The 26050-nt window shown below is 45.7% G+C and overlaps 1 protein-coding gene across 3 annotated transcripts; it reads left to right on the top strand.

Moving 5' to 3' along the window:
• Window positions 1-637: 637 nt before the first annotated feature.
• ZNF354A (zinc finger protein 354A) lies at window positions 638-20515 on the top strand. Of its 3 annotated transcripts, XM_030927910.1 has the most exons (6): window positions 661-793; window positions 2296-2376; window positions 4024-4147; window positions 4227-4353; window positions 5882-5977; window positions 18397-20515. In XM_030927910.1, exons 4-6 carry the CDS (start codon window positions 4320-4322, stop codon window positions 19956-19958), a joined length of 1692 nt encoding a protein of 563 aa, XP_030783770.1. In that variant the 5' UTR covers window positions 661-793; window positions 2296-2376; window positions 4024-4147; window positions 4227-4319; the 3' UTR covers window positions 19959-20515. The 3 variants fall into 3 exon arrangements, with proteins under 3 accessions (XP_030783769.1, XP_030783770.1, XP_030783771.1); XM_030927909.1 differs by lacking the exon at window positions 4024-4147 and having other exon boundaries at window positions 638-793; XM_030927911.1 differs by lacking the exon at window positions 4024-4147 and having other exon boundaries at window positions 5882-5943; window positions 18397-19161.
• The last annotated feature ends 5535 nt before the right edge of the window (window positions 20516-26050 follow it).

Genomic DNA, 26050 nt, shown 5'->3' with positions numbered 1-26050 from the left:
TTTGTAACGGGGAAGATTTAGTTAAATATATATATATATACATCCGTTGGCTTCAGAGTAGCTGGAACCTCCGTCCCCTGTGCTTCAGGCACTTCCTGGGAGACCTCCTCCATTCTCACCTCAGCGACGAAACCCTCCACATACCCTTTTTCTCCCCACATTTATCCCCCAGGATGTTATATAATTATGTGTATGGCTTATTGTCTGCTCCCTACCCCCCAAAAAATGTTCCCCGCGGCAATGACGTTTGTTTCATTCATTGATGCATTTGAAACCACTTGCATCCGTGCTTGGCACACACCAGCTGCTCAGTGCCCCTCTGGTGAATAACTGAGGGGAAACAGGTCTGTTCCGGGCGTTGTTTTCCTGCCGCCCACGCCCTCCCTCCCGAAATTCACATCGACACAGAGTTGCAAGTTACTGCCGTCCGAGAACCTCCTCTTCTCTTTCCTATAACCAGGAACCTGGGGCCCTCCAGCTCACATGGGGCCCTCTTGTGGCGTGTGGGCGCCTAACAGCTCAGCCTGGACCCCGCCTCAAACGCATAGAACTACACTTCCTCGAAAGCCGGCATCCTCCCGTGGACTCCATTTCCCAGCGGCCTCAGCGGCTGCCCCGCCCCTCCTGGTCCCCGGCGCGCCGCGGGGTGAGCGGCGCGGGGCCTGAGGTCGCCCAGACGCCGCCGGGGCGGAGCCGGGTCGCGAGCCTGCAGTCCGGCCCGGCGGTTCCGGAGCCTCCCGCCTGCAGAGTGCGGCGGGGGAGGCGCGGCCTGGGAACGCCTGAGCTTAGGGAGGTGAGCGGCGGAGGCGGGCCAGGCCGGGAGGAGGCGGCACCCGGCGCGGGGACGGTCTGCAGCCGCCGGGGCTCAGAAAGCCTTTGTGGGCGCTGGCGGGCACCCCCGCGTCTGTCACCGGCCCCCGCGCCGGGACCTGGACTCTCGCACCCCTGCAGGGCGTTCCCTCGCCACGGCCGGTGCACCTGCGTCTGACTCGCCGCAGCCAGCCGTGGACGCGGGGCCTGGCGTTTCTTCCCGGGCCCGCCCTGCCCACTCCGTGTGGGCCTCGTGGAGTCGGGGCACCGGGACCCCGAGGGCAGGGCGGACGCAGCCGGCCCCGGTTTCCGAGCCCGTACCCAGGACGGCTACCCCTCCCCTCCCGCCTCGGGACACTCAGTGCTTTCCTCTTCAAAGCCGTTTTCTGGCCGGGCGCGGTGGCTCACGCCTGTAATCCCAGCACTTTGGGAGGCCGAGGCGGGCGGATTACGAGGTCAGGAGATCGAAACCATCCTAACACGGTGAAACCTCGTCTGTACTAAAAATACAAATATTAGCTGGGCGAGGTGGCGGCGCCTGTAGTCCCAGCTACTCGGGAGGCTGAGGCAGGAGAATGGCGTGAACCCGGGAGGCGGAGCTTGCAGTGAGCCGAGATCGCCCCACTGCCTTCCAGCTTGGACAACAGAGCGAGACTCTGTCTCAAAAAACAATAAAAATGAAGCATTGTGTTAGAAATGGGATACGTGGGGTCGGGCGTGGTGGCTTACACCTGTAATCCTAGCATTTTGGGATGCCAAGGCGGGCAGATCACCCGAGATCAGGAGTTCGAGACCAACCTGGGCAATACGGTGAAACCTCTCTCTACTAAAAATACAAAAATTAGCCGGGCATGGTGGCGGGCGCCTGTAGTCCCAGCTACTCGGGAGGCTGAGGCAGGAGAATTGCTTGAACCTGGAAGGCAGAGTTTGCAGTGAACCGAGATCGCGCCACTGCACTCCAGCCTGGGCGACAGAGCGAGGCTCCGCCTCAGGAAAAAAAAAAAGCCGTTTTCTGTAGAATCAGGAGGTGAATCTTTGGTGGGAGAGAGAGGAACAGGCTGGGAAAGGCTTGAGGCGGAGGGAAGTCGTCCCCGGGGCCGTGGTTGTGGGAGTCCCGGCCAGCCTTGCAGGGGCGTGAGCGGAGCAGGTGCCCGGCGCTGCCTCAGTTTCTTGAGCGGTGCGGCGGGTGCAGGTAGTGCCAGCTGGCGCCGAGGGACTCAGCGGCGCGCGGGGCCCTGGCCTTGGCGGGCTCGGCAGGTCGCTGCTGCCGCTGCGGGTCCGGCGTCCTCTCCGTACGCCCCAAGCCTGGGAGACCCGGGCCTGGACAGCGGCCCGGCGCTGTTCCGGTCCGCGGGCTCCTGGCTCCTCCCGACTCCCTGTGAGGGCGCCCGGGGTCTTTCTCAGCGGGAGTCGGGGTTTCAGAGCTGCGGATTCCAGGGCTGGAAAGCATAAGGGGCTTCTTCCCGGCTCTCTTTTCCTTCTCAGATCTGCCTGCTGGAGACTGTACGGCCCTCGGGAGAGCCCGGAGAGGACATGGCTGCTGGGCGGCGGGAAGCGAGGCCCCAGGTGAGCTCACTGCCCTTCCAGATCCTAGTGGGTGGATTTTCCCCACTAACTGAGGTTCTTCACCGGGACCGTCTTCAGCCAGGATGGAGCCCAAGTCCTTTTCCCTTGGAGGAGCTGGTCCGCCCTCATGAGTGGTGGATTCTGTAGGGAGGACCTCCCTCCCTCCCCATCCATGGCTAGTGGTTCTTTTTTATTTTTTATTATTATTATTATTTTTGAGTCTCGCTTTATCGCCCAGGCAGTGGCGGGATCTTGGCTGCTCACTGCAACCTCTGCTTCCTGGGTTCAAGCAGTTTTCCTGCCTCAGCCTCTCGAGTAGCTGGGATTACAGGCGCCCGCCATCACGCCCGGCTAAGTTTTTTTTGTGTTTTTATTAGAGACGGGGTTTCACCACGTTGGCCAGGCTGGTCTCAAACTCCTGACCTCAGGTAATCCACCCGCCTCAGCCTCCCAAAGTGCTGGGATTACAGACGTGCACCACTGCACCCAGCCCGAATAAATAATTTTCTATACACATTTGTGTGTGTATGTATGTATGTTACCACGTATGTTACCATTTTAACTTTTTTTATTGTGGCAAAATATATATAACATAAAATTTACCGTTTTAAGTGTATAATTCAGTGGCATTTTAAGTACTTTCACATTGTTGTGCAACCATCATCGCTATCCGTCTTCATTATGTAGATTACCACATTTATTTCTTAACCCTAAGGGGCAGGCATTAAAAGGCAGTTTTACAGAGTAGTTAAGAATGGAGGCTCAGTCAGGCATCTGCCTGGATTTGAATTACACAAGAAAAAACAAAGTCACAGGATAAGAAATGTGTACAAGTCAGCCGGCCGCAGTGGCTAACACCTGTAATCCCAGCACTTTGGGAGGCCGAGGCAGGCAGATCACCTGAGGTTAGGAGTTTGAGACCAGCCTGGCCAACATGGTGGAACCCTGTCTCTGCTAAAAATACAAAAATTAGCTGGGCATGGTGTCGAATGCCTGTAATTCCAGCTACTCAGGAGGCTAAGGCAAGAGAATTATTTGAACCTGGGAGATGGAGGTTACAGTGAGCCAAGATCATGCCATTGCACTCCAACCTAGGCAGCAAGAGCCAAACTCCATCTCTAGGGGGAAAAAAAATGTGTACAAGTCACACAGCTTGTCAGTGACTGTGTGACCTGGACAAATATCTTGTCTGTGACTTTGTTTTCTCTTGTGTAAAGTGGTAACAAAAATAGTATTGTCTTCGTAGGATTGTTGTGAATGTTAAATAAAGATTATACTGGGCAGACTGACAAAGCTCTGAGAGCAATACTTGGCCCATAGAAAGCCTTCAATAAATTATAGCTATTTTACTTTTCATCATTACTATCCTAAAGCTTGAGTAAACACACAGGGAGTACCTTAAGTTATTTAACCTAACCTCCATCATTAAGTATTTAGATTGTTCCTGGTTTTTTGCTCTTACAAACACCATGAATATGTTCATGTGTGTACTTTTGTGCACTGTTCATTACAGTACAAATAGAGTAATTGGTACTTTAAAGAGTATACTTTAAGGGTTCTAATATGTATTATCAAATCGCCATCAGAAAGAGTTTTCTAATGAACACTCCCACTAATGGCCGTAATCCCTCTACCCATCTCTTACAGTGGCTGCACAAGGCCCGAATCTCACTGTGTGCCGCTCAGTATATATTTGTTACTGGCCAGTTGTTCATTAAAGGAATGACCTGGAACCATCAGAAGCTTGAATAGTATCAGAAGTGTTTCACGGGTAGCCTGTCTTCCCCACTGCCATCCCGTCCACTCTGTGAGGGGGGTCCTGGGTGAGCTGGAATGACTTGTCCTTATAGGTGTCACTGACGTTCGAGGATGTGGCTGTGCTCTTTACCCGGGATGAGTGGAGAAAGCTGGCTCCTTCTCAGAGAAACTTGTACCGAGATGTGATGCTGGAGAACTACAGGAACCTGGTCTCACTGGGTAAGGAAGTTTCCCCTGTAGAAACAGAATTCGAAAATTGGGATATCTCAGCCTTCCCTAAATAAAAGCAGTTGGTCACTGAAAAACTTGAGCTGAGTATGAGGATTATACAAATCAAATCTCTATAAATAAACATTAAAAACATACTCCCCTTATAGGCATGGAATTGCCCCGTGTCTGGGAATGGAAAAGGTGGTATTGATAATCATTATTCTCCCTCCATGTAAATTGCACACTCAAAGCTTGTCCATGATTCAGGCATCATTTCCCAACGATTCTGTAGTTTGCTCGTCTCCCAACAGGGGGCTTCGTTCAGCCTCTAGGCCTGCCACTTGCCTTTCCCACTTGTCTTTTCCAGGGATCAGCAAAATTTTACTATAAAAAGCCATGTAGGCCGGGCGCGGTGGCTCACGCCTGTAATCACAGCACTTTGGGAGGCCGAGGCATACGGATCATGAGGTCAGGAGATAGAAACCATCCTGGCTAATACGGTCAAACTCAGTCTCTACTAAAAAATACAAAAAAATTAGCTGGGTGTGATGCCGGGCACCTGTAGTCCCAGCTGCCCTGGAGGCTGAGGCAGGAGAATGGTGTGAACCCAGGAGGCGGAGCTTGCAGTGAGCCGAGTTCCCGCCACTGCACTCCAGCCTGGGCGACAGCGAGACTCGGTCTCAAAAATAAATAAATAAAGGCACATAGTAAAGATTTTAGGCTTTGTGGGTTGCATAATGGTCTCTGTAACATATTTCTTTTTTTTTTTTCCACCATTCTTGGCACAGGGCCATACATAAACAGGCAGTGGTCTGGATTTGGCCCATGACCCATAGTTTGCTGATCACTGCCATCCTTCAAAGGCAGTCAGATAGGCCGGGCGCGGTGGCTCACACCCATAATCCCAGCACTTTGGGAGACCGAGGCACATGGATCACAAGGTCAGGAGATCAAGACCATCCTGGCCAACATGGTGAAACCCCATCTCTACTGAAAATACAAAAAATTTAGGTGTGGTGGCATGCTCCTGCAGTCCCAGCTACTTGGGAGACTGAGGCAGGAGAATCACTTGAACCTGGGAGGCAGAGGTTGCAGTGAGCCAAGATTGCGTCACTGCACTCCAGCCTGGCAATAGAGCGAGACTCCTCCTCAAAAAAAAGGGGGGGGAGTCAGATAGTGTTTTCTCATTTTAAACAAGCTACCTGGTACATAATCCTTTTCATAGATAACCTACTTATAAATTTTAACCGGTCTCTCTATCTTAACATTTCCTCTTTTATAGAAAGCTTATGGCATCCTATTACCAATACTGCATGTCGATCATATTTTCCTAACAGAATTAATTATACCAAAGTCATGTCCTACAAGTCACTTGTCTTTTCCTTACCCTACCCACTTACCTCCTAGGGGCACAACTTAAGCACTACACAGAAGCTCTTTGTACCATCCTATGAGTTCTGTGTTTAAATTTGGGATAACTGTATCAAAGCAAAACCAAGTCTGATTTGTTTTGTTTTGGTTTTTTGTCTATGTGCAGGACTCCCATTTACCAAACCAAAAGTGATCTCCCTGTTGCAGCAAGGAGAAGATCCCTGGAAGGTAGAGAAAGACAGTTCTGGCGACTCCTCTCTGGGTAAGTGGGTGGGCCAAGGTCCTTGGGAATCGCCGCAGACAGCAGTCTGGTTAATGAGAGGAGGTAGGAGTGTTGGTTGGAAACTCCCTTGAGAATTCTCAGACCTCAAGAAGGGGTGGGGAAGGGGAAGCCCAGGCTCTTAGACACGATTACTCCCTTGTAATCACTTCCCCATGAATCTCTCAGAATCTCTTTTCTTTTTCTTTCCTGTTGTTTTAGAATGGGGCTGTATTTTCATGTATTCAGGCAGCAAACATAGTATGTTTTTAGGAATTTCAAATAATCACTCTGGCTGAAGCTCAGTGTGTATTTGGGAAAGGAGGAGGTGAGGAAGGAAATAGAAAGCTGGGGAAGGGCCGCGTGGTAAGAGCTTTGGCACCGTTCTAAGAGGTGGAAACTGTCCCATGGAGCACTGGAAATAATTGAAGGATTTGGGCAGGGAATCGTATGGTCCTTGATATCTTAGAAAAGTTGGTCTGAATCAGAAACAGTTGAGTCTCCATCAGTGTAAGAACAGCTAAGGGACCTGCAGCGTGTCCTTACTCTGGTGGGCATCACCACCCTGAAAACGAGAGTCCAGGGACGTGGACAGAGCTCCCAGCAAGTTACAGAGCATTGTTAGGATGCCACCATTTATGTTTAATGAAAATTATGTGTATGTGTCATGTGCACGTAAGCCCAGAGAGAAAGGTTAGGAGGACACACCTTAATTAACTGGTGACATTAGTGACACTTGGAATAGGATTGAGAATGGGTCCTGTGGAAGGGGACGTTGTTTACATGTAGTTTTAATTTTTCACAAAGAGAATATATTTGTGACGTTCTTATGTGATTTGAATTTACAAGAATGGTCATGTTAGAAGTATCGTGATCGAAAGTGAGGCAAAACGCTGGGCATGGTGGCTCACGCCTGTAATCCCAGCACTTTGGGAGGCCGAGGCAGGCAGCTCACCTGAGGTCAGGAGTTTGAGACCAGCCTGGCCAACATGGCAAAACCCCATCTCTACTAAAAACACAAAAATTAGCCAGGTGTGGTGGTGCATGCCTGTAATCCCAGCTACTCAGGAGGCTGAGGCAGGAGAATCGCTTGAACCTTTGAGGCGGAGGTTACAGTGAGCCGAGATTGTGCCACTTCACTCCAGCCTGGGTGACAGAGCGAGACTCTGTCTCAAAAGAAAAAAAGGCAGGAAGCCTTGCAGAACAATTGCAGTCATGGAGGGAGGTGGGAGGGTCTGGATGAAGGCACTTGCCGTGAGTTTGTGAGGGGGGAGGAGGAGGCGCCCACGTGATCAGGGCACAGGAGCAGGTGTGTGTGTCATGGATCTCGCTTGAGATGTGAGTGAAGTAGTCAGGTGGAGATCGCTGGTGGGCAGGTGTGTAAGTGACAGGGCCGAGACTCAAGGGAGGTCAGGGAGCCATCAGAATGACAGGGGCGTTAGAAACGTGGAGCTGGCCGGGTGAGGGGCTGAGTAGAGGCCCGAATTTCAGGAAACAGCATTTGCGAGGTGCTTAAGCAGGAGGAATCTGACAGAGCCCGAGAAGTAATCAGAGGAGAGAAATGGGGAGGGGCCATTGTGGCAGTGGGGGACTGAGCGCGGTTGGGGGACTGAGAGCGGTTGGGGGACTGAGAGCGGTTGAGCTAGGGGGGCTCTGGCTCTGGAGCTCTGGCTCAGTGAGGACCACGTGGGCAAGACAGTCGGTGCTGTGAGAGTGCAGAGCAGGCAGGTGGCGCCAGCAAAGTCTTCCCTGGGGAAGGGCCCAGGATCCAAGAATGTGGAGAATTGCTCCAGGCCTAAGAAATGGTGTTTGTAGGCCAGGCGCGGTGGCTCACGCCTGTAATCCCAGCATGTTGGGAGACCGAGGTAGGCGGATCACGAGGTCAGGAGATCGAGACCACAGTGAAATCCCGTCTCTACTAAAAATACAAAAATTAGTCGGGCGTGGTGGGGGGCGTCTGTAGTCTCAGCTACCTGGGAGGCTGAGGCAGGAGAATGGCATGAACCCGGGAGGCGGAGCTTGCAGTGAGCCGAGATCACACCACTGCACTCCAGCCTGGGCAACAGAGCGAGACTCCATCTCAAAAACAAAAGAAATGGTGTTCTTGAAGGTGCGGAGAAGCAAAGTCAGTGAGAAGAAGGCGGAACAGGTTCCCGAGAGAGCTGTGGGCCCTGTCACAGGGTTTGGTTGGTGCTTGAGAGCCAAGCACAGGCTCTGAGGAACCATAAGTAGCACAGGGCAGGCCCCGGCTGCGTTCTGCAGCCGCCAGCCCATGTGGAGAACCTGAGGGCCACAGTGCAGGGCTTGTCGGGTCCAGAGGGCTCAGTGACGGCCCCTTGTGCCGTGGGTCCAGCAAGGAGCTGCAGGGCAGGCATCCTCGGTCCCCACAGCCCCTGTGCTGGGGAGAGCTTTCTCCTCCCTGAAGAAAGTTCAGATTTTTTTGATATGGGAACCACATTTGTCTATCTTTTTAACTCTCCTTTGGGAGGAATACGCTGCGTGGTCTGGCCCTGGCTACCTCTTCACCCTACTCTGCCCTTCATTCAAGGCCTCTGATCACCCTTGGCCACCCTGCAGTTTGTCAGGGGGCCAAGCAGGCCCCACTCAGGGCCTCTCCCTTGCTTTTTTCTGTCTGGGACTTTTCTTTGTGGTGGTCATGGGCCCGTGTGGCTCACTCACTTCCTTGTGCTGCACAGGCTTCGGCTCACACAGGCACAGCTCATCTGACACACGGCCCTCCATCCCCCACATCATCTCCTCAGCCTGCTGTTTCTTTTCCCTCCCTGTGCTTAGCACTGTGTAACAGTACCTATTTCTTCACAATCTGTCTCTGCCTCTGCATTGTAAGCTGCCGTAGGGGGACTGCCTGTTTCATTCACTCCGTTTCAATCCTGTTTTCCGAGAACCTAAAACAGTCCCTGGCAAGGGTAGGCATCCAGTTACATAATGAATGCATGAGTGACTTGGACTACGTTAGTGGTGTTGGAAACAGAAAGAAGTGAACCAGTCCCAGAGATGTCCAGGAGATACACCTAGCAGGACTGTGAGACATGGAAGATAGAGGAGATGGGGTAACAAAATAAAAACAAACAAAAGGGAGATGGGGTTGTCAGGGATGCTTGCTTGGTTTCTGGCTTGTTCTGTGATGGTCGGTGATGTCATTCAGTGACACAGGAACACTAGAAGGAGATCAGATATGGAGGTGATAAAAATTTGGTTTTAGATTAATTAAATTGAGTTGTTTTTGGTTGACCTAGTTATCCCAATGGCGATGACAAGTAGTGTTAATTTTGGAGTACAGTACCTCAAAATATAGACTGAGCATGAAATGTAAATTTGGAAGAACCTTATCAATATAGGATAATTGAAATAATGGGGGAGGGTGAGTTGGCCTAGGGAGAGCATTCATATTACAGTAAGAGTGAGAAAGAGCCTAGGACTGAATCTTGAGGAACTCCAGCATTTCAGGAAGCCAGGCAGAGAGAAATGAACCCGTGGGGAAGACAGGTGGAAGCGTACTCTAAGGAAAATCAGGAGAGGCACGTGACATTGGAGGCAAGGCTCGTGATGGGATGGTGGCAGTAGATGGGGAAAGGTAGACGAATGTGAAGCAGGTTTGGTTGGCAGAATAAACAGGTCTTGGTAATTGATTAGATGAGGGGCTGAGGAAGGGAGAAGTATTAAGGATAACTCTTAAGGTTTTGATTCAGAACTGGTGCCATTTACAGAGACATGGGGTTGACCAGGTTGGAGGGAAGAATCGTGGGTTTGGTTTTAGGTGTGTTGACTTTGAGGCATGTAAGCTGCTGTCTTGCTTAGAGGATGAGTCTACAATTGAAGTTGTCTGTGGAAAGATGCAGAGTGAGAAGAATTGGGGGCATAGAACTAAAGCTAAGGCACTCCAAGGATAATAAACTGTGGTACATCCACACAGCTGTAAAGTGGAATGATGGGGTGATCTCCAGAATGTGAGAATAAGTACAGTACAGAGCAGTTAGTATTGTTATCTAAGAAAGGTGGGTGGGGGATGCCAAGAAGAGTGTGTGTATTTGCTTATACTGTCATGGACCACATAATGTTTCAGTCAGTGATGGCCTACATATGTGATGATGGTCCCTTACATGATAATACTGCATTTTTCCTGTCCCTTTTCTATGTTTAAATATGTTTAGATGCGCAGATACTTATAATTGTGTTATAGTAGCCTACAGTGTTCAGTTAAGCAACATGCTGTATAGGGGTGTAGCCCAGGAGCAACAGGCTATACCGTATAGCCTAGGTGTGCAGTAGCCTGTACCATCTAGATTTGTGTAAGTACTCTCTGTGATGACTGCACAACGACAACATTGCTAACAACGCATATCTCAGAACATATCCCAGTCATTAAGCAGTGCAATTATTTGTTTTTTAGAAAGATAAAAGCAAAAGAAAAAGAATAAAAAGAGATCAATAAAGATGGCTGTCTATAAGGTGAAGGAATACAAAGGATGGAACGGGGTAGAATCTAGAACTCTGAGGTCTCATAATTTTGACTTCAGAACTATAAAAAAGGTTTATAAAATTATAAAAGAGGCCGGGCGCGGTGGCTCAAGCCTGTAATCCCAGCACTTTGGGAGGCCGAGACGGGTGGATCACGAGGTCAGGAGATCGAGACCATCTTGGCTAATACGGTGAAACCCCGTCTCTACTAAAAAATACAAAAAACCAGCCGGGCGACGAGGCGGGCGCCTGTAGTCCCAGCTACTCGGGAGGCTGAGACAGGAGAATGGCGTCAACCCGGGAGGCGGAGCTTGCAGTGAGCTGAGAGCCGGCCACTGCACTCCAGCCTGGGCGGCAGAGCAAGACTCCGTCTCAAAAAAAAAAAAAAAAAAATACAAAAAAAAAGCTAGCTGGTCGAGGTGGCGGGTGCCTGTAGTCCCAGCTACTCGGGAGGCTGAGGCAGGAGAATGGCGTGAACCCGGGAGGTGGAGCTTGCAGTGAGCTGAGATCCGGCCACTGCACTCCAGCCTGGGCGACAGAGCGAGACTCCGTCTCAAAAAAAAAAAATTATAAAAGAAAATTAAACAAAAATGAGCAAGTACCCCCCACATATTGAGAGCAGAATGAAGCAACCCTAATTGTGTTCCAGATTGGTGGCTTAGCCACAGAAAGAAGTACTCGAATTGCCTTTACATTGCAGCAGTTTGACTTATTAGTGGTATGTATTCTAAGGGCAAAAGTAACTGGAAGCAATAGTGTCAATTTTGATGGGTGTGATAAGAGTAGTTTTGATGTTTTTGCAGATGAAGTGATTGCTGTCTGGGATTTGCTTTAGCATAATCTAGTGGAAGAGATGTAAGGATTTGTATTAGTTTGCTAGGGCTCCATACTGAAGTACCACACACTTCGTGGCTTAAAACAACAGAGATCTACAGTCTCACAGTTCTAAAGGTCAAAATCAAGATACTCGCAGGGCCCCACTCCCTCTGAGACTCTGTGTAGAATCCTTCCTGGCCTCTTGCTAGCTTGCAGTGATGGCCGACTTGGAGATCTCCATGGCCTGCAGCTGCGTCAGTCCTATCTGTGCCTCCGTCTTCACACTGTGTTCACCCGCTGTCTTCACATCATCTTTCCTTCTGGATGCCTGTGTCCCGATTTCCCCAGTTTACAGGGACAGCAGTCACGGTGGACTAGGGCTCACCCAATGACTTCATCTTAATTTGATTGAACCTGCAAAGACCATATTTTAAAATAAGGTCACCTTCTGAGGTCCTGGAAGTTAGGACTTCTACATGTCTTCTTTGAGTGATACAATTCAGCCCATAACAAGGTTATAGATAGAATAGTGTTGGTGGTTACTGAAGCTGGCTTGGAGATTCATTGTACAGTTCACACTACTTTTACATATGCTGAAAATTTCTACTTTAAAAGCTTTACAGATAAGAGTTACCACAACAAAATTTCCAGAACAGCTTTTCTCTTTTCCACCAGCACAAAGATTATGGAGGATGTTTACAAATATGCAATACTACCCCCATTACAGTTTATGTATGGTTCCCATCAGATTGCTCCCTGAGTTCTCTGACTCCAGAAAACCCTGTGTGACTGCAAATGCAAGTGACATTTTCATAGGTGGAGCTGTTACTCTGACTGGCTGTAGGACAAGGTGATTTCCGTAGGTGGAGCTGTTACTCTGACTGGCTGTAGGACAAGGTGATTTCCGTAGGTGGAGCTGTTACTCTGACTGGCTGTAGGACAAGGTGATTTCCGTAGGTGGAGCTGTTACTCTGACTGGCTGTAGGACAAGGTGATTTCCGTAGGTGGAGCTGTTACTCTGACTGGCTGTAGGACAAGGTGATTTCCGTAGGTGGAGCTGTTACTCTGACTGGCTGTAGGACAAGGTGATTTCCGTAGGTGGAGCTGTTACTCTGACTGGCTGTAGGACAAGGTGATTTCCGTAGGTGGAGCTGTTACTCTTGACTGGCTGTAGGACAAGGTGATTTCCGTAGGTGGAGCTGTTACTCTGACTGGCTGTAGGACAAGGTGATTTCCGTAGGTGGAGCTGTTACTCTGACTGGCTGTAGGACAAGGTGGGGGTGAATACTCCAGCAAATAAGTCTGGAAAACTGACTTGCGTTCAAAGACTTGGGTGTTGCCTTCAGCCCTCGTGCTGACCCTTCATCTAGCCTATAGTTATTCCATTCACATCCCATCTTATATGTCAGTTCTTACAAAACACTCCAGCAACCTCCTGCTGCACCCCTTTTCTATCTGCACCCTCACTCTCTAAGGACAGTTGGATATGATTCTAAGCGCATGGTCACGTCCATTTCTAGCTTATGTTTCTCTTGTAGAAATTGTCACATTGTATTGTGATTACCTGTTGATGTCTTCATTTCTAATGTGTAACCATAAACTCCTTGAAGAAATCAACTGTTCCTTTTAATTACTGGATCCGTAGGGAACTGTGGATCACCGATGCCTAGGACAGAGCCTAATACATAGTAGGTGCTTTTAAAATATTTGATAAATTAATAAAGTAAGGAATGACCACTGCTTTTTGAAATAACATGAGCAATTCTGTGTATTAAGAGGGGTAAATCCAGTGGGAAGTAATACTGGAAAGGCGAGAAACAGGTCAAGGGAGTAACTTAAGGATCAGGAGCAAGTCACTCTACAGTAAGGAGATCCTGAACTTAGACATACTCACGATGGCTTGTTAGAGACATTTTAGTGATGAGATTTAAGAGAATGTGCAGCCTGGGCAACAAAATGAAACCCTGTCTCTACAAAAGATAAAAATATTAGCCAAGCTTGGCAGTGTGCACCTGTCGTTCCTGCTGCTCAGGAGGCTGAGGTGGGAGAATCGCTTGAGCCCGGCAGTTTGAGGCTGCAGTGAGCTATGATGGCACCAGTGTACTTCGGCCTGGGTAACAGAGCAAGACCCTGTCTCTCAAAAAACAAAAAAGTAAAGATTTTGATGAGTGCCTAGGGAAGAGAAAATTCTAAGATAAACCTAAGAATTTATGGTAAAGTAATTGAAGAGATCATGATGTCATTTTGAACTGGAAAACATATAAAAAAGGTTTGAAAAGGAATGCTCTGGGTTCAGATTTGGACAGGCTGAATTTAAAAAGAAAGATACTCAAGTGGAAATTGTAGCCGGCAGTTGGAAAGACCTCAGTAAAGTATTTTTCAGGATAGTCATACACGTAGGAGGTGTGGGAGTGAATGAAATCATCCAGGGACAGCAGGTTGAAGAAACACTGTCTGGGTGTAGTAGGCGTCCAGGTAAAAGAGTCCAGACCTAATAATAGGAATTGGTCAGGGCAGCGGCTGTAAGCAAGATCGTTCTGGTTTCTCAGCTTCTAACCTAGGTCTTCAGCTTGTTCATCAGGTTGCTGAGGCCTGGGCTTGATTCTGGGAGGAAGCAAAGGTTGAACTGAACCTCAGGAGACCTATTTGTAGGCCTCTGGAAAGTTCTAAACAGATCATAAGGAAGAGTTAGGATGTCCACAATTCAAAATTCACGTCAGCTTCAGTGAAAAACATGATTTCAGGACTAAAATATTGGCATTTTAGAGTTGGGGTGAGTTTTCCAGAATTGATAATGGACTTTTGAGTCGTAATCACATCCATTAAAAAATAAAAGCTCCCCTATGTCCCATTTGCTTACTCTCCTTTGGAAACTGTTGAAAAGGGTTTCTGCTCTTGGTGTTTCTATTTTCTCCTCTCCCATTGTTTCCTCCCCGCACTCCAGTCAGGCTTTCTTCCCTATGATTCCACTGATAGCTCTGTTATTAAATCCCAAACAACCTCTGTCTTGCTACAATCAGGATTAAGTTTTTAGTCCTCAAATTATTTGCCACAGTTATCATTCACTCCTCCCTGAAGTACTTCTTCCTTTGGCTTTGGAACACTGTACTCTCCTGATACTATTCTTCTTAACCTCCAAATATTTCAGTGTCCAAGTGATTCCTTTCAGTTCTTCATCTTTAAATAAAACCACATGCTGCTGACCCCCAAATGCCTGTCTGTAGCTCTGACCTTCCCCAGATCTCCAGAATCATAAATATAACTAGTATTTCGGTGTCTTCCCGCGACTCTGTTAAGGCATCTCAGCCACCACAAACATACCTGAAGCAGAATGCCCCTCAGACCTGCCCCTTTCCTGGTCTTCCCCTTCTTGGTGATTGGTGGCAGCACTCAGAGTTCTGGCTGGAAACCTAGGCATGATCACTAACTTTCCTGTTTCCCTCTCAGCTTCCTGGGAGTCCTGAGTCTTGTTATTCTCAGTCCCGCTAGCTCTTCCTTCTCAGGACAGCCTGGTGTAGTCATCTGTGCCTCCAGCCCTTTCTCACCTGAGGAGCTGCGGTAGCTTCTTCAGTAGCCTCTCCCCTCCCTGCTTCCACTGGTGGCCTGGCATAGTCGGTCCACGCAGCAGCCAACTCAGATGAACACATAATTCCCCAGCTTCCTGTAAGGCTTAAATTCCAGAGTCCTTACCATGACCTGGGCCTTAGAGGATTTGTCCCCCGCCTCCTGCTCCACTCTTTCATTTTGTTTTTTGGTTTTTGTTTTGTTTTTTTGAGACGGAGTCTCACTCTGTCGCCCAGGCTAGAGTGCAGTGGTGCAATCTCAGCTCACTGCAGCCTCCGCCTCCCGGGTTCAAGTGATTCTCTGCCTCAGCCTCCCGAGTAGCTGGGATTATGGGCATGCGCCACCACACCTGGCTGATTTTTGTATTTTTAGTAGAGAATGGGTTTCACCATGTTGGCCAGGCTGGTCTTGAACTCCTTACCTTAGGTGATCCACCCACCTCGGCCTCCCAGAGTGCTGGGATTCCAGCTGTGAGCTGCCGTGCCCGGCCTGTTCCACTCTTATTTTATCATTTCACCATTTTCCCTCTTCTTGCTTTACTCCAGCCAGTCTCTCTGCTGTTCCTGAGTCAGCCACACTTTTGTGTTTGCTGGTTCGTTTGCCCGGGGAGCTCTTGAGCACTTTACTCAGATAGCCACATGACTTTTATTTATGTACTTGTTATCTGTCCCTTCATCCCCCTCCTTCCCCAGCAGGCATGCATGCACACACTCCAAAGTATAAGCTCCTTGAAGGCTGGAACCCCTTCTTATTGGATACATTGTCTGCATTCCCCAGAACATTACCTGGCCCATAGTAGGCACTTAATGAGTATTTGTGAATGGAAAGGATGCTGCCAGCATATGTAAAGATAAACAAGGAAAAGTCATGGAGTGTCTCTGAAGCTGCATGTAGTTCGGCCTACCTGGCAAGAAGCCAGGGGAGGGGGTGAGGACAGGTGGCTAAAGGTCAGGTCAGATAGTACTGTATTCACCGTATTAAGAGACTTCAGATGTGAATCATTGAAAATCTGTTGGAGGACCTTAAGGAAGTTTGCAACATAGTAAAATAATGATCTTAGAAAGATTGGCTGGGCGCGGTAGCTCACACCTGTAATCCCAGCACTTTGGGGACGCCAAGGCAGGCGGATCATGAGGTCAGGAGTTAGAGACCAGCCTGACCAACATGGTGAAACCCCATCTCTACTAAAAATACAAAAATTAGCCAGGACTGGTGGCATGCACCTGTAATCCCAGCTACTCAGGAGGCTGAGGCAGGAGAGTCACTTGAACCCGGGAGGGGGAGGTTGCAGTGAGCTGAGATCGCGCCATTGCATTCCAGCCTGGGTGACGGGAGACTCCATTTCCAAAAAAAAAAAAAAAAAACATTATTCTGGCTGCACTATGGAGGCTGAATTGACAGAGGGCAAGACTAGTTAGGAGATTATGGTAGAGATAGTAATGCATGGCAAACAAAATACCACTTAAATACCTGATCCCATTGCTCAGGGCTCTAGGAAAGGTGAGGGGCCTTTCTTAACACTAGGCCTAAGGTAGGTTCTGTATCGTTGTCTTACAAGCTAGAATTCAAGTTGCAGAATCTTGCTGCCTTCTTCCCAGCACATATATTAAGCCTAGAAACAATGACCGATAAACACAAGGAAAAGCACTTCATTTTTGCCACTGCCCCTTCCATATATTTGGCCCAAATAATGTATTAAAATTTGATCACTTAATTTAGCAAGACTGAAACAGAGAAGGAACTAGGAAGGTGTTAAGCATAAAGTTAAGAAACTCTGCTTTCCCTTATAGTAAATAGTGTACAGATAGAGGGCATGTGAAGTTACTCAAGGAGGGTATGTGGAGTGAAAAAAAACCCTAAACCCTAGGGAATACCATTGTCAAAGAAGGAATGAAGAAGAGCTATCCATGAAGGAAACTAGCGAGTGAACACTAATAAGGGAACAGCAAAAGGTATTGTGTTTATTAAGCAGAAGTAATGTGTAGATGTGTGAAAGTAACTGTCAAATAGGGATCACAAATACAGTGAGATACAAATAATCCCTTTAAACACTTACCTCTACCCCAGGAGAAAATGCTAAGATATGTGTATAACCATCCCCGACAGAATTTAGTAATGAATTGTATTCTTATCCAATTTTAGTATTTCTTCAATTCTGTTCTTGACTTTTCCATGTTAACCATGCTTTATCTTATATATCCATGCCTGTCTTATTGTTGATCTTTGACTCTTTTCAGCCCTCCCATGTAGCGTCTCTTGCTTGATGCATGAATAGGCTAACTTCCTCTCTTGCAGCTCTTGGCTCTAGGCCTGTCTTGTGGCACCTCTTGTCGATTAATTCAATAACAGGGCCCTCCTGTTTGAACTGGCCCTGAAACCTCTCTAATCACCCATGTGTTGGCCTAGGAGGCAACTTCTACAAGGGTCTGAAATGTGCATGTATGTATAATACATATGCATATTTGTATATATATGAAGTACATAAGTAAGAATATTTGACATTGTTCAAGTTAGAAATGTATACGTAATTAAGGCAGATTAACAAAACATACAACTTTTGTATATAATTGGAGTGCTGTCTAGAGGATCCGTAGGAAAATAGGGCATGCTGATCTGCTTGTGAAGAACGGTTATGTTAGAAAAGGAAAGTGAGATATATACAGACATAGATATATAACTATAATATACTGTATATGTGTGTAAATATTATAAAGGTCAGTAATACATATGTTTAATACTCTGGTAAGTGCTGTAGTAAGGAGAATGGACTGTGGCTGCTCAGAGGATTGAAAGAGTCCATTTTTGAACTGAATCTGAAGGATATAAGGGAATTTGACATGGGGTGGAGGGACTTTCCAGATTAAGAATAATTACACAAAGCCTGGGCCCAGTGGCTCACACCTGTAATCCAAACACTTTGGGAGGCCGAGTTAGGTGGATCAGTTGAGGTCAGGAGTTCAAGACCAGCCTGGCCAACATGGTGAAATCCTGTCTCTACTAAAATTACAAAAATTAGCTAGGCATGATGGTGGGTGCCTGTAATCCCAGCTACTCAGGAGGCTGAGGCACAAGAATTGCTTGAAGCTGGGAGACAGAGGTTGCAGTGAGCCGAGATCGCGCCAATGCACTCTATCTAGCCTGGGCAACAGAGTGAGACTGTCTCAAAAAAAAAAATTACACAAGAAGATAGATGTCACAAAAAATAAATTGTAGGATTCCATCATGGGTTTTGGGTCCTGACCCCAAACTTCCTTTTTCAACTCATGCTCCCCTTACAACACTTTTCTCTGTTCTTCATTAGCCAATTCTTCTGGTCACTCTTTCTCACCCTCTTTAAATGGGTTTGTTTTATTTTTTTCTTCACCCTAGTACTTAAATTGCTGTCAATTATATTTTATTATACTGTCTAACTGTCCTATTTTTTCTTCTTACAATTTTTTTCATACAGATATCAGGGCCTTATTTAAATATCACTGATATTTATTCCTTCTACACATTTAGTCTCGGTAGTCAAATGCTATGATATCTCATGAAACATCTTCAATTTCTTTTTTTCCCTCCAGGATCGAAGAGCAGTCATAAAACCACAAAGTCAACACAAACACAAGACTCTTCATTTCAGGGACTGATACTGAAAAGCTCCAACAGGAATGTACCTTGGGATTTGAAATTAGAAAAGCCTTACATATATGAAGGCAGATTAGAGAAAAAGCAGGATAAAAAGGGAAGTTTTCAGATAGTTTCAGCCACCCACAAAAAAATCCCCACTATAGTAAGAAGCCATAAAAATACTGAATTAAGCCAAAACTTCAGCCCAAAGTCAGTGCTTATTAGGCAACAGATACTTCCCAGAGAAAAAACACCACCAAAATGTGAAATACAAGGAAACAGCTTCAAACAGAATTCACATTTACTTAATCAACCAAAAATTACAGCAGATAAACGCTATAAATGTAGTATGTGTGAAAAAACCTTCATTAACACTTCATCCCTTCGTAAACATGAGAAAAACCACAGTGGAGAGAAATTATTTAAGTGTAAAGAATGTTCAAAAGCCTTTAGCCAAAGTTCAGCTCTTATTCAGCATCAAATAACGCATACTGGAGAGAAACCCTACATATGTAAAGAATGTGGGAAAGCCTTTACTCTCAGTACATCCCTTTATAAACATCTAAGAACCCATACTGTGGAGAAATCCTATCGATGTAAAGAATGTAGTAAATCCTTCAGCCGAAGGTCAGGCCTTTTTATACATCAAAAAATTCATGCTGAAGAAAACCCTTGTAAGTATAATCCGGGTAGGAAGGCATCTAGTTGCAGCACATCCCTTTCTGGATGTCAAAGAATTCATTCTAGAAAGAAGTCCTACTTATGTAATGAATGTGGCAACACCTTTAAGTCTAGCTCATCCCTTCGTTATCATCAGAGAATTCACACTGGAGAGAAACCTTTCAAATGTAGTGAATGTGGGAGAGCCTTCAGCCAGAGTGCATCTCTTATTCAACATGAAAGAATTCACACTGGAGAAAAGCCCTATAGATGCAATGAATGTGGGAAAGGCTTTACTTCTATTTCACGACTTAATAGACACCGAATAATTCATACTGGAGAGAAGTTTTATAATTGTAATGAATGTGGTAAAGCCTTAAGTTCCCACTCAACACTTATTATTCATGAGCGAATTCATACCGGAGAGAAACCCTGTAAATGTAAAGTATGTGGAAAAGCCTTCAGACAGAGTTCAGCCCTCATTCAACATCAGAGAATGCATACTGGAGAAAGACCCTATAAATGTAATGAGTGTGGGAAAACTTTCAGGTGTAACTCATCACTTAGTAATCACCAGAGAATTCATACTGGAGAGAAACCATATCGATGTGAGGAATGTGGGATATCTTTTGGCCAAAGTTCAGCTCTTATTCAACATCGAAGGATTCATACAGGAGAAAAACCTTTTAAATGTAATACATGTGGGAAAACTTTCAGACAAAGCTCATCACGTATTGCACATCAGAGGATTCATACTGGAGAGAAACCCTATGAATGTACTACATGTGGGAAACTTTTCAACCATAGGTCATCCCTCACGAATCATTATAAAATTCACATTGAAGAGGACTCCTAGAAAGTATAGATTTGTGTGTGTCAAAGCCTTAAACCAAAGCTCATCAAAGAATGCATCTTTGAGAGAGATGTAATAAATGTAATGGATGTGAAAATAAACTATAATAATTTAGCCCTCATTAAGTATTTAATTCCATGGATAAACCTCAACTATATAATTGATATGAGGAAAGTGTTTGTGCTTGTCAGACACTTAAAAAAGTAACCTGAGATGAAGAATTTACCACTGGAGACACTGACTTCAGCCATTTGTGAAATGGGTTTCTTTTTCCCTTTTCCTACAGACACACATGCTAGATGTCACGTGATCATCAGAAACAGATTCGAGTGGGTGGGGAGGCGTGCTTTAGCTTTCTCATTAGAAGACCACCAAACGTAATATTTTTATAGCATTTTAATAGCATACAAATGAATTGATCAAATTGTACCTTTTTAGAGAAGAGGACCAAAATAAAAGAAAAATGAATTATGAACTACCTCTCAGTCTCTGGGGTTCGTCCTTTTACTACCCTGATGTCAAACTTGTGCATGGATTTCATTAAAAAAGAAAAAGAAAAATCTGGTCTTTTGTTCTAGTAGTTGGGAATTTTCTACTCAACTGTGTCTTAACTTTGTTTTGGTTTTTATTTCTCTGAAGTCATTTATTAGGAAAGTGCACCAGTTATTTGCCATAAACTGTATTAGATAGAAAAACAGGCAATTATTTCAGGTTTAAAGCTACTAAATATGTATGTATGTATTTTTTTTTTTTTTTTTTTTTTTTTTGGAGACAGAGTCTCACTCTGTCGCCCAGGCTGGAGTGCAGTGGTACGATCTCAGCTCACCGCAACCTCCACCTCCCGGGAGTAAGAATCAAGTGATTCTCCTGCCTCAACCTCGCGAGTAGCTGGGATTACAGGCGCCTGCCACCACACCCAGCTAATTTTGTATTTTTAGTAGAGATGGGGTTTCTCCATGTTGGCTAGGCTGGTCTCAAATACCTGACCTCAGTTGATCAGCCCGCCTCAGCCTCCCAAAGTGCTGGAATTATAGGCATGAGCCACCATGCCCAGCTGCCCTAAATATGTATTTTTTAAATGTATAATGAACACATCAGAAGAACTTTCAACAAATCTAACACCTGTGGCAAACTCTTGAAAAGGACATTGCTGTGGTCTGAATGTTTATGTTTTCCCCCCAAATCCATTTGTCCAAATGCTAACCTCCAAGGTGGTGGTATTACGAAGTGGGGTGTATGGAGAGGTGATGAGGTCATAAGGGCGGAGCCCTCAGTGCCCTTATCAGAGAGCCCCAAGGGAGCTTGTTCTGCTCTTCAGCCATGTAAGGGCAGTGATAAGATACCTTCTTTGAATCAAGATGGCCATAACCAGACCCCAAACATGCTAGCACCTTAAATGGATTTCCCAGCCTCCAGAACTGTGAGAAATGTTTTATTAGTTACCTAGTATGATGAGGTATTTTGTTACAGCAGCCCAAACAAGACATGTGAATTGTTTCATAAACTCAGTGTAGTGTGACAGATCCCCGCCGGGTTACCTAAGGGTTTACATCCACTGCTTGAGCCCTGAAGGCTGGGAAAGGCCATGGTGCCCAACCAAAGAGCAAGTGTCCCTGTGAACCCAAACATCCCAGAGTGTCTGGGAACACACTAAGCAAACGGTCCAATCACACACATGAGGCAAAGAGCCAGAAAACTGGCTTAAAAGCAGCTTAGAGGTGCAAGGTGGTACAGATCTCCAGAGCTGTCCTGCTGCCGTCCAGGAGCGCCCTGTATGGAAATCATAATAAAATCTGCTCATCAAGCTGGACTTGTCTGAGTCATTCTTTGGTCTCAGCTCCTTCCCAGTTTGAGGGGGGACATTATAGTCCCAAGTTTTTCTCATAACAGTAAATATTTGTTAACTTTGGAGCAGGCACTGTATATGTTTACAAGTCTTAAAACTACAAGTTTTGGCCGGGCGCGGTGGCTCACGCCTGTAATCCCAGCACTTTGGGAGGCCGAGACGGGCGGATCACGAGGTCAGGAGATCCACACCATCCTGGTTAACCCGGTGAAACCCCGTCTCTACTAAAAAAAATACAAAAAACTAGCCGGGCGAGGTGGCGGGCGCCTGCAGTCCCAGCTACTCGGGAGGCTGAGGCAGGAGAATGGCGGGAACCCGGGGGGCAGAGCTTGCAGTGAGCTGAGATCCGGCCACTGCACTCTAGCCTGGGAGACAGCGAGACTCCGTCTCAAAAAAAAAAAAAAAAAAAAAAAAAAAAACTACAAGTTTTAAGATAGACACAGGCTTTTGTTCAAGAAGCCATGAATTGAGGGGAAGGGGATGGAATTGGATTAGCAAATGAGCAAGCAGATTATGTTGCAGTTTTTGTTGTTTCAATAGACGTAAGTTACGACAGTATGTTCCACTATGAGAATATTGTAAAGATTTGCACAGGATGAAGAAAGAGACTCATCAAGAGAGCCCGGAGACATCAAAGCTTTCCAGGGGCAATGATGCCTGGGCTCTATTGGGGGAGAACAATAGGAACTCCGAGGCAGAAAGACGCATTCCGATTAAGAGGAAACTGCATGCGCCAAAGTATAGGTGGGTAATAGGGCACATTTGGGAAACTTAATTTAGAACTAGCAAGCAAGAAAATGACCAGTGTTAAAGCTTGAGTAGACGGCAGAAGCCAAATCACAAAAGGCCTTATTTGCCAAGCTAAGGAGTTTGGATTTTACGGTAAAATTGGTGGAGTCAAAGATGGTAGGCAAGGGAAATTGCATAAAAGATAAGCGTATGGGGTTGAAGAAAGCTGATGACTGATGCCCCCCAGGAAATCTGGGCTGTTCAAGTAGTAGGTAAATGAGATCCCAACTCAAACAGGGACAGCACTGACGAAGAACAGGAGACAGATAATTATGTATTAGAATAAATAAGGCATGGTTTTCATAGGCAAGTAGGTGAGAGTGGCGAGTGAGAAGAAACCTGACTCAGGTAGGGTTGCCAAACGCCCTGTATTTAAAGATTTTGTCCTGAATCCTGTATTAACTTGGTTAGGATGCCTTAAATGTATTCAGGGTTTCTCCCCTCATTAATGAAAAATCAGCACTTAAAGCTACGGTTCTGCGTCAGTTATTAAATTGCTTAATTGCAGTAATTAAATTGCAGTAATTAAATTGCAGTAATTAAATTGCTTAAGTGGCAATACAAGCTGGAAATCATACCTCCGCAAATAAAGATCTGAACAATCTCTTATGTTCTCTCCTGTGTGTTTGAGGGAAGACAAAAGACGGAAGTCAGAATAAAAGTACTTGTTTTCCATATTAAAGAAAGGAAAAGATTGTTCTTTTGGCCAGATTCCTAAGTTGTAAAATAATCTCCAATAATTCAACCTTTGGATCAGTACACATGGTCTGAAAAATCAGTGACGGCCTCACTGCCAGCAGCCATGCTTATGAGATCAGCTGAATGACAGCCTCCAGCTTCTGAATGCCACTTAGTGCTGCTTCTAGACCATGATGGGTCAGCAAGTCCCTCCCTCCAGTGACCATGCTTCTGGAAGTTAGCCAGTCGACAACCATCTAATTCCAGTGACCACACTAACACACTTGAAAGTCTAACAATCCCTGCCTCTGAAAATGTGCCAGTCCCAGATACAGCTGCTCAAAATTTTGGATAAGATCAGCTCTGGCTTTCTTCAGGGATACTGTTCCTGCAAACACAGTTCTCCCTTGCAGGCATGCATAAAGTTGGACTTTTCTGTGTCACATATCAAGTTCAAGTTTATTGTTAGTTTGTAAGTTTCCAACCTTTCAATAGTTCGGCCTCAATTTATTGGTAATTATGCTTCACTCTTGTGAGATGATCAAACTTAGTATTTTCAATTATTGTGATTACTATGATTTATTTTTTATGTTATATTTTGTGTTAAGGATACTTAATATGAGATCTGCCCTATTGCCTATTTTCATTTATGTATATTTGAATCAAAATGCAAGTATAAATTTCATGATTAATTTTCAAGGCGGGGTGTGGTGGCTCACACCAATCCCAGCACTTTGGGAGGCCGAGGTGGGCAGATCACAAGGTCAGGAGATCGAGACCATCCTGGCTAACACAGTAAAACCCCATCTCTACTAAAAATACAGAAAATTAGCCTGTAGTCCCAGCTACTCGGGAGACTGAGGCAGGAGAATGGCATGAACCCGGAAGGCGGAGGTTGCAGTGAGCCGAGATCGCGCCACTGCACTCTAGCCGGGGTGACAGAACGAGACTCTCTCAAAAAAAAAAAAAAAAAAAAAAAAAAAAAAATTTCAAAACATTTGGTATCTATTAAATTAGAGAAAAGATGTTTTGAAACTCTTTCTACAGTACACAATTGTTCATTCAGTATTGAACACATTGGGAAATCAGATACAAGCCAGGATATACTAACAGCTAAGCCTAAGAGATACATGATTTCCTCAAATAGTGCTAAAGAAATGGAGAAAGTAACAAATTTTCTGATGAAAGGAAATTCAGATGAAAATAAAACAACCATAGCCGAAATTATAATGACCTTCCACACTGTATATCACCATCATCAATCTTTTCAGCTCAAATGGCCAATTGGACACACCAAAAGAATTTCCTGGTTCTAAAATTGCAAACGAATTTTCAAGTGCCAGGATAAAATCTGCAGTAATAAAAATGTAATCTTTTTGTTTACTACTAGACACTATAAAAGATCTAAAATGTCTCTTTTTACAGTATAACCCCAGATGCAAATAATAACAATGAGAATTTTTTTATTTTTTATTTTTATTTTTTTTGTGCAATGTTTATCTTTTGGAAAACAGTGCTTAGAAAGCTATCTTATCCCTTCTAGATGAAACCTGGGAAATTGAAGTTTTTTGCAGAAACTCAATTAAGTCAAATTGTATTCCTTTGGTTGATATAATACAAATATAAACGTATGTAGATGTGTAGAAGTGCAAATAATTTTTTTTTTTTTTTTTTTTTTTTTTGAAACGGAGTCTCGCACTGTTACCCGAACTGGAGTGTAATGGTGCGATCTCAGCTAACTGCAACCTCTGCCTCCTGGGTTCAAGCAATTCTTCTGCCTTAGCCTCCCAAGTAGCTGGGATTACAGGCACCCGCCACCATGCCCAGCTAATTTTTGTGTGTGTGCATGTTTTTAGTAGAGATGGGGTTTCAACATAGTGAAGACTGGTCTCGAACTCCTGACCTCATGATCCACCCACCTCAGCCTCCCAAAGTGCTGGGATTAGAGGCGTGAGCCACCGCACCGGGCCAGAAGTGCGAACAATTGCTGTTCAAAATTAAAGCAAAGCCTGGAGTACGCTGTAGAAGGTGTCCTGTCCATATTCTGCATTTCTGCATGATGCTACACAGACAACCTCTGATAGCCATTCTATTGACACTGAAGTCATCATGAAATTGTTTCCTGCCTCGGCATTTAAACTGTTTAAACTGAGCAGTTAAAGGATTTTTGTGATTCTGTTGTCATTTGATATTCTTCTATTCTTCAATTCTCTCTTTAATTCTCTTGCACTCAGAAACTTGTTGGAACTCCCGGTTTCAACTACAACATGTAAAGAGCTTGGAAGTCATCACCCCTGTCCTTATAAGAAAAAAGCTAGTCAAGCTGAAAATCAGTGACTTTTATCTTTCCGAGAACTGAAGTCATGACTGTGAAATCTGGAGAGACGGGTGTATCCAGAGACAGAGGTCTGTTTACTTGGAGCCTACTGGAGCCATAAACTGGTCGGAAAACTAACAGGTAATTTTGATGAATTGCTGGAGGTTGAATATGGACTAAATTGAGAATGTGGAACTTCTCGGTCCATGGTCGTAATGGGTCCCGCATACCGCCACTGCCATTAGCTCCAGGAGTCCCAGCAGATTCACAAGGTGATGATCTGAGAAATATCCCCTGAGGGCTGTGGCAGAAGAAGGGGAATCATTGTGAAATACACCCAGAGTCTTCTCCATAAAAGCCTACACTCTAGGGAAAAGAGTTTGCCAGAGTCTTATGCTAGCTGGGGGAAGGACATTCCCCCACTCTCTCTATCCTTCCTATCTCACCTAAGGGAGAGGAAACTGT

This window comes from Rhinopithecus roxellana, chromosome 3 (genome assembly GCF_007565055.1).
Source record: "Rhinopithecus roxellana isolate Shanxi Qingling chromosome 3, ASM756505v1, whole genome shotgun sequence".
Classification (NCBI taxonomy): domain Eukaryota; kingdom Metazoa; phylum Chordata; class Mammalia; order Primates; family Cercopithecidae; genus Rhinopithecus; species Rhinopithecus roxellana.
Note: the sequence above shows the minus strand (reverse complement) of the source record. Positions and strands in the feature narration are given on the sequence as shown.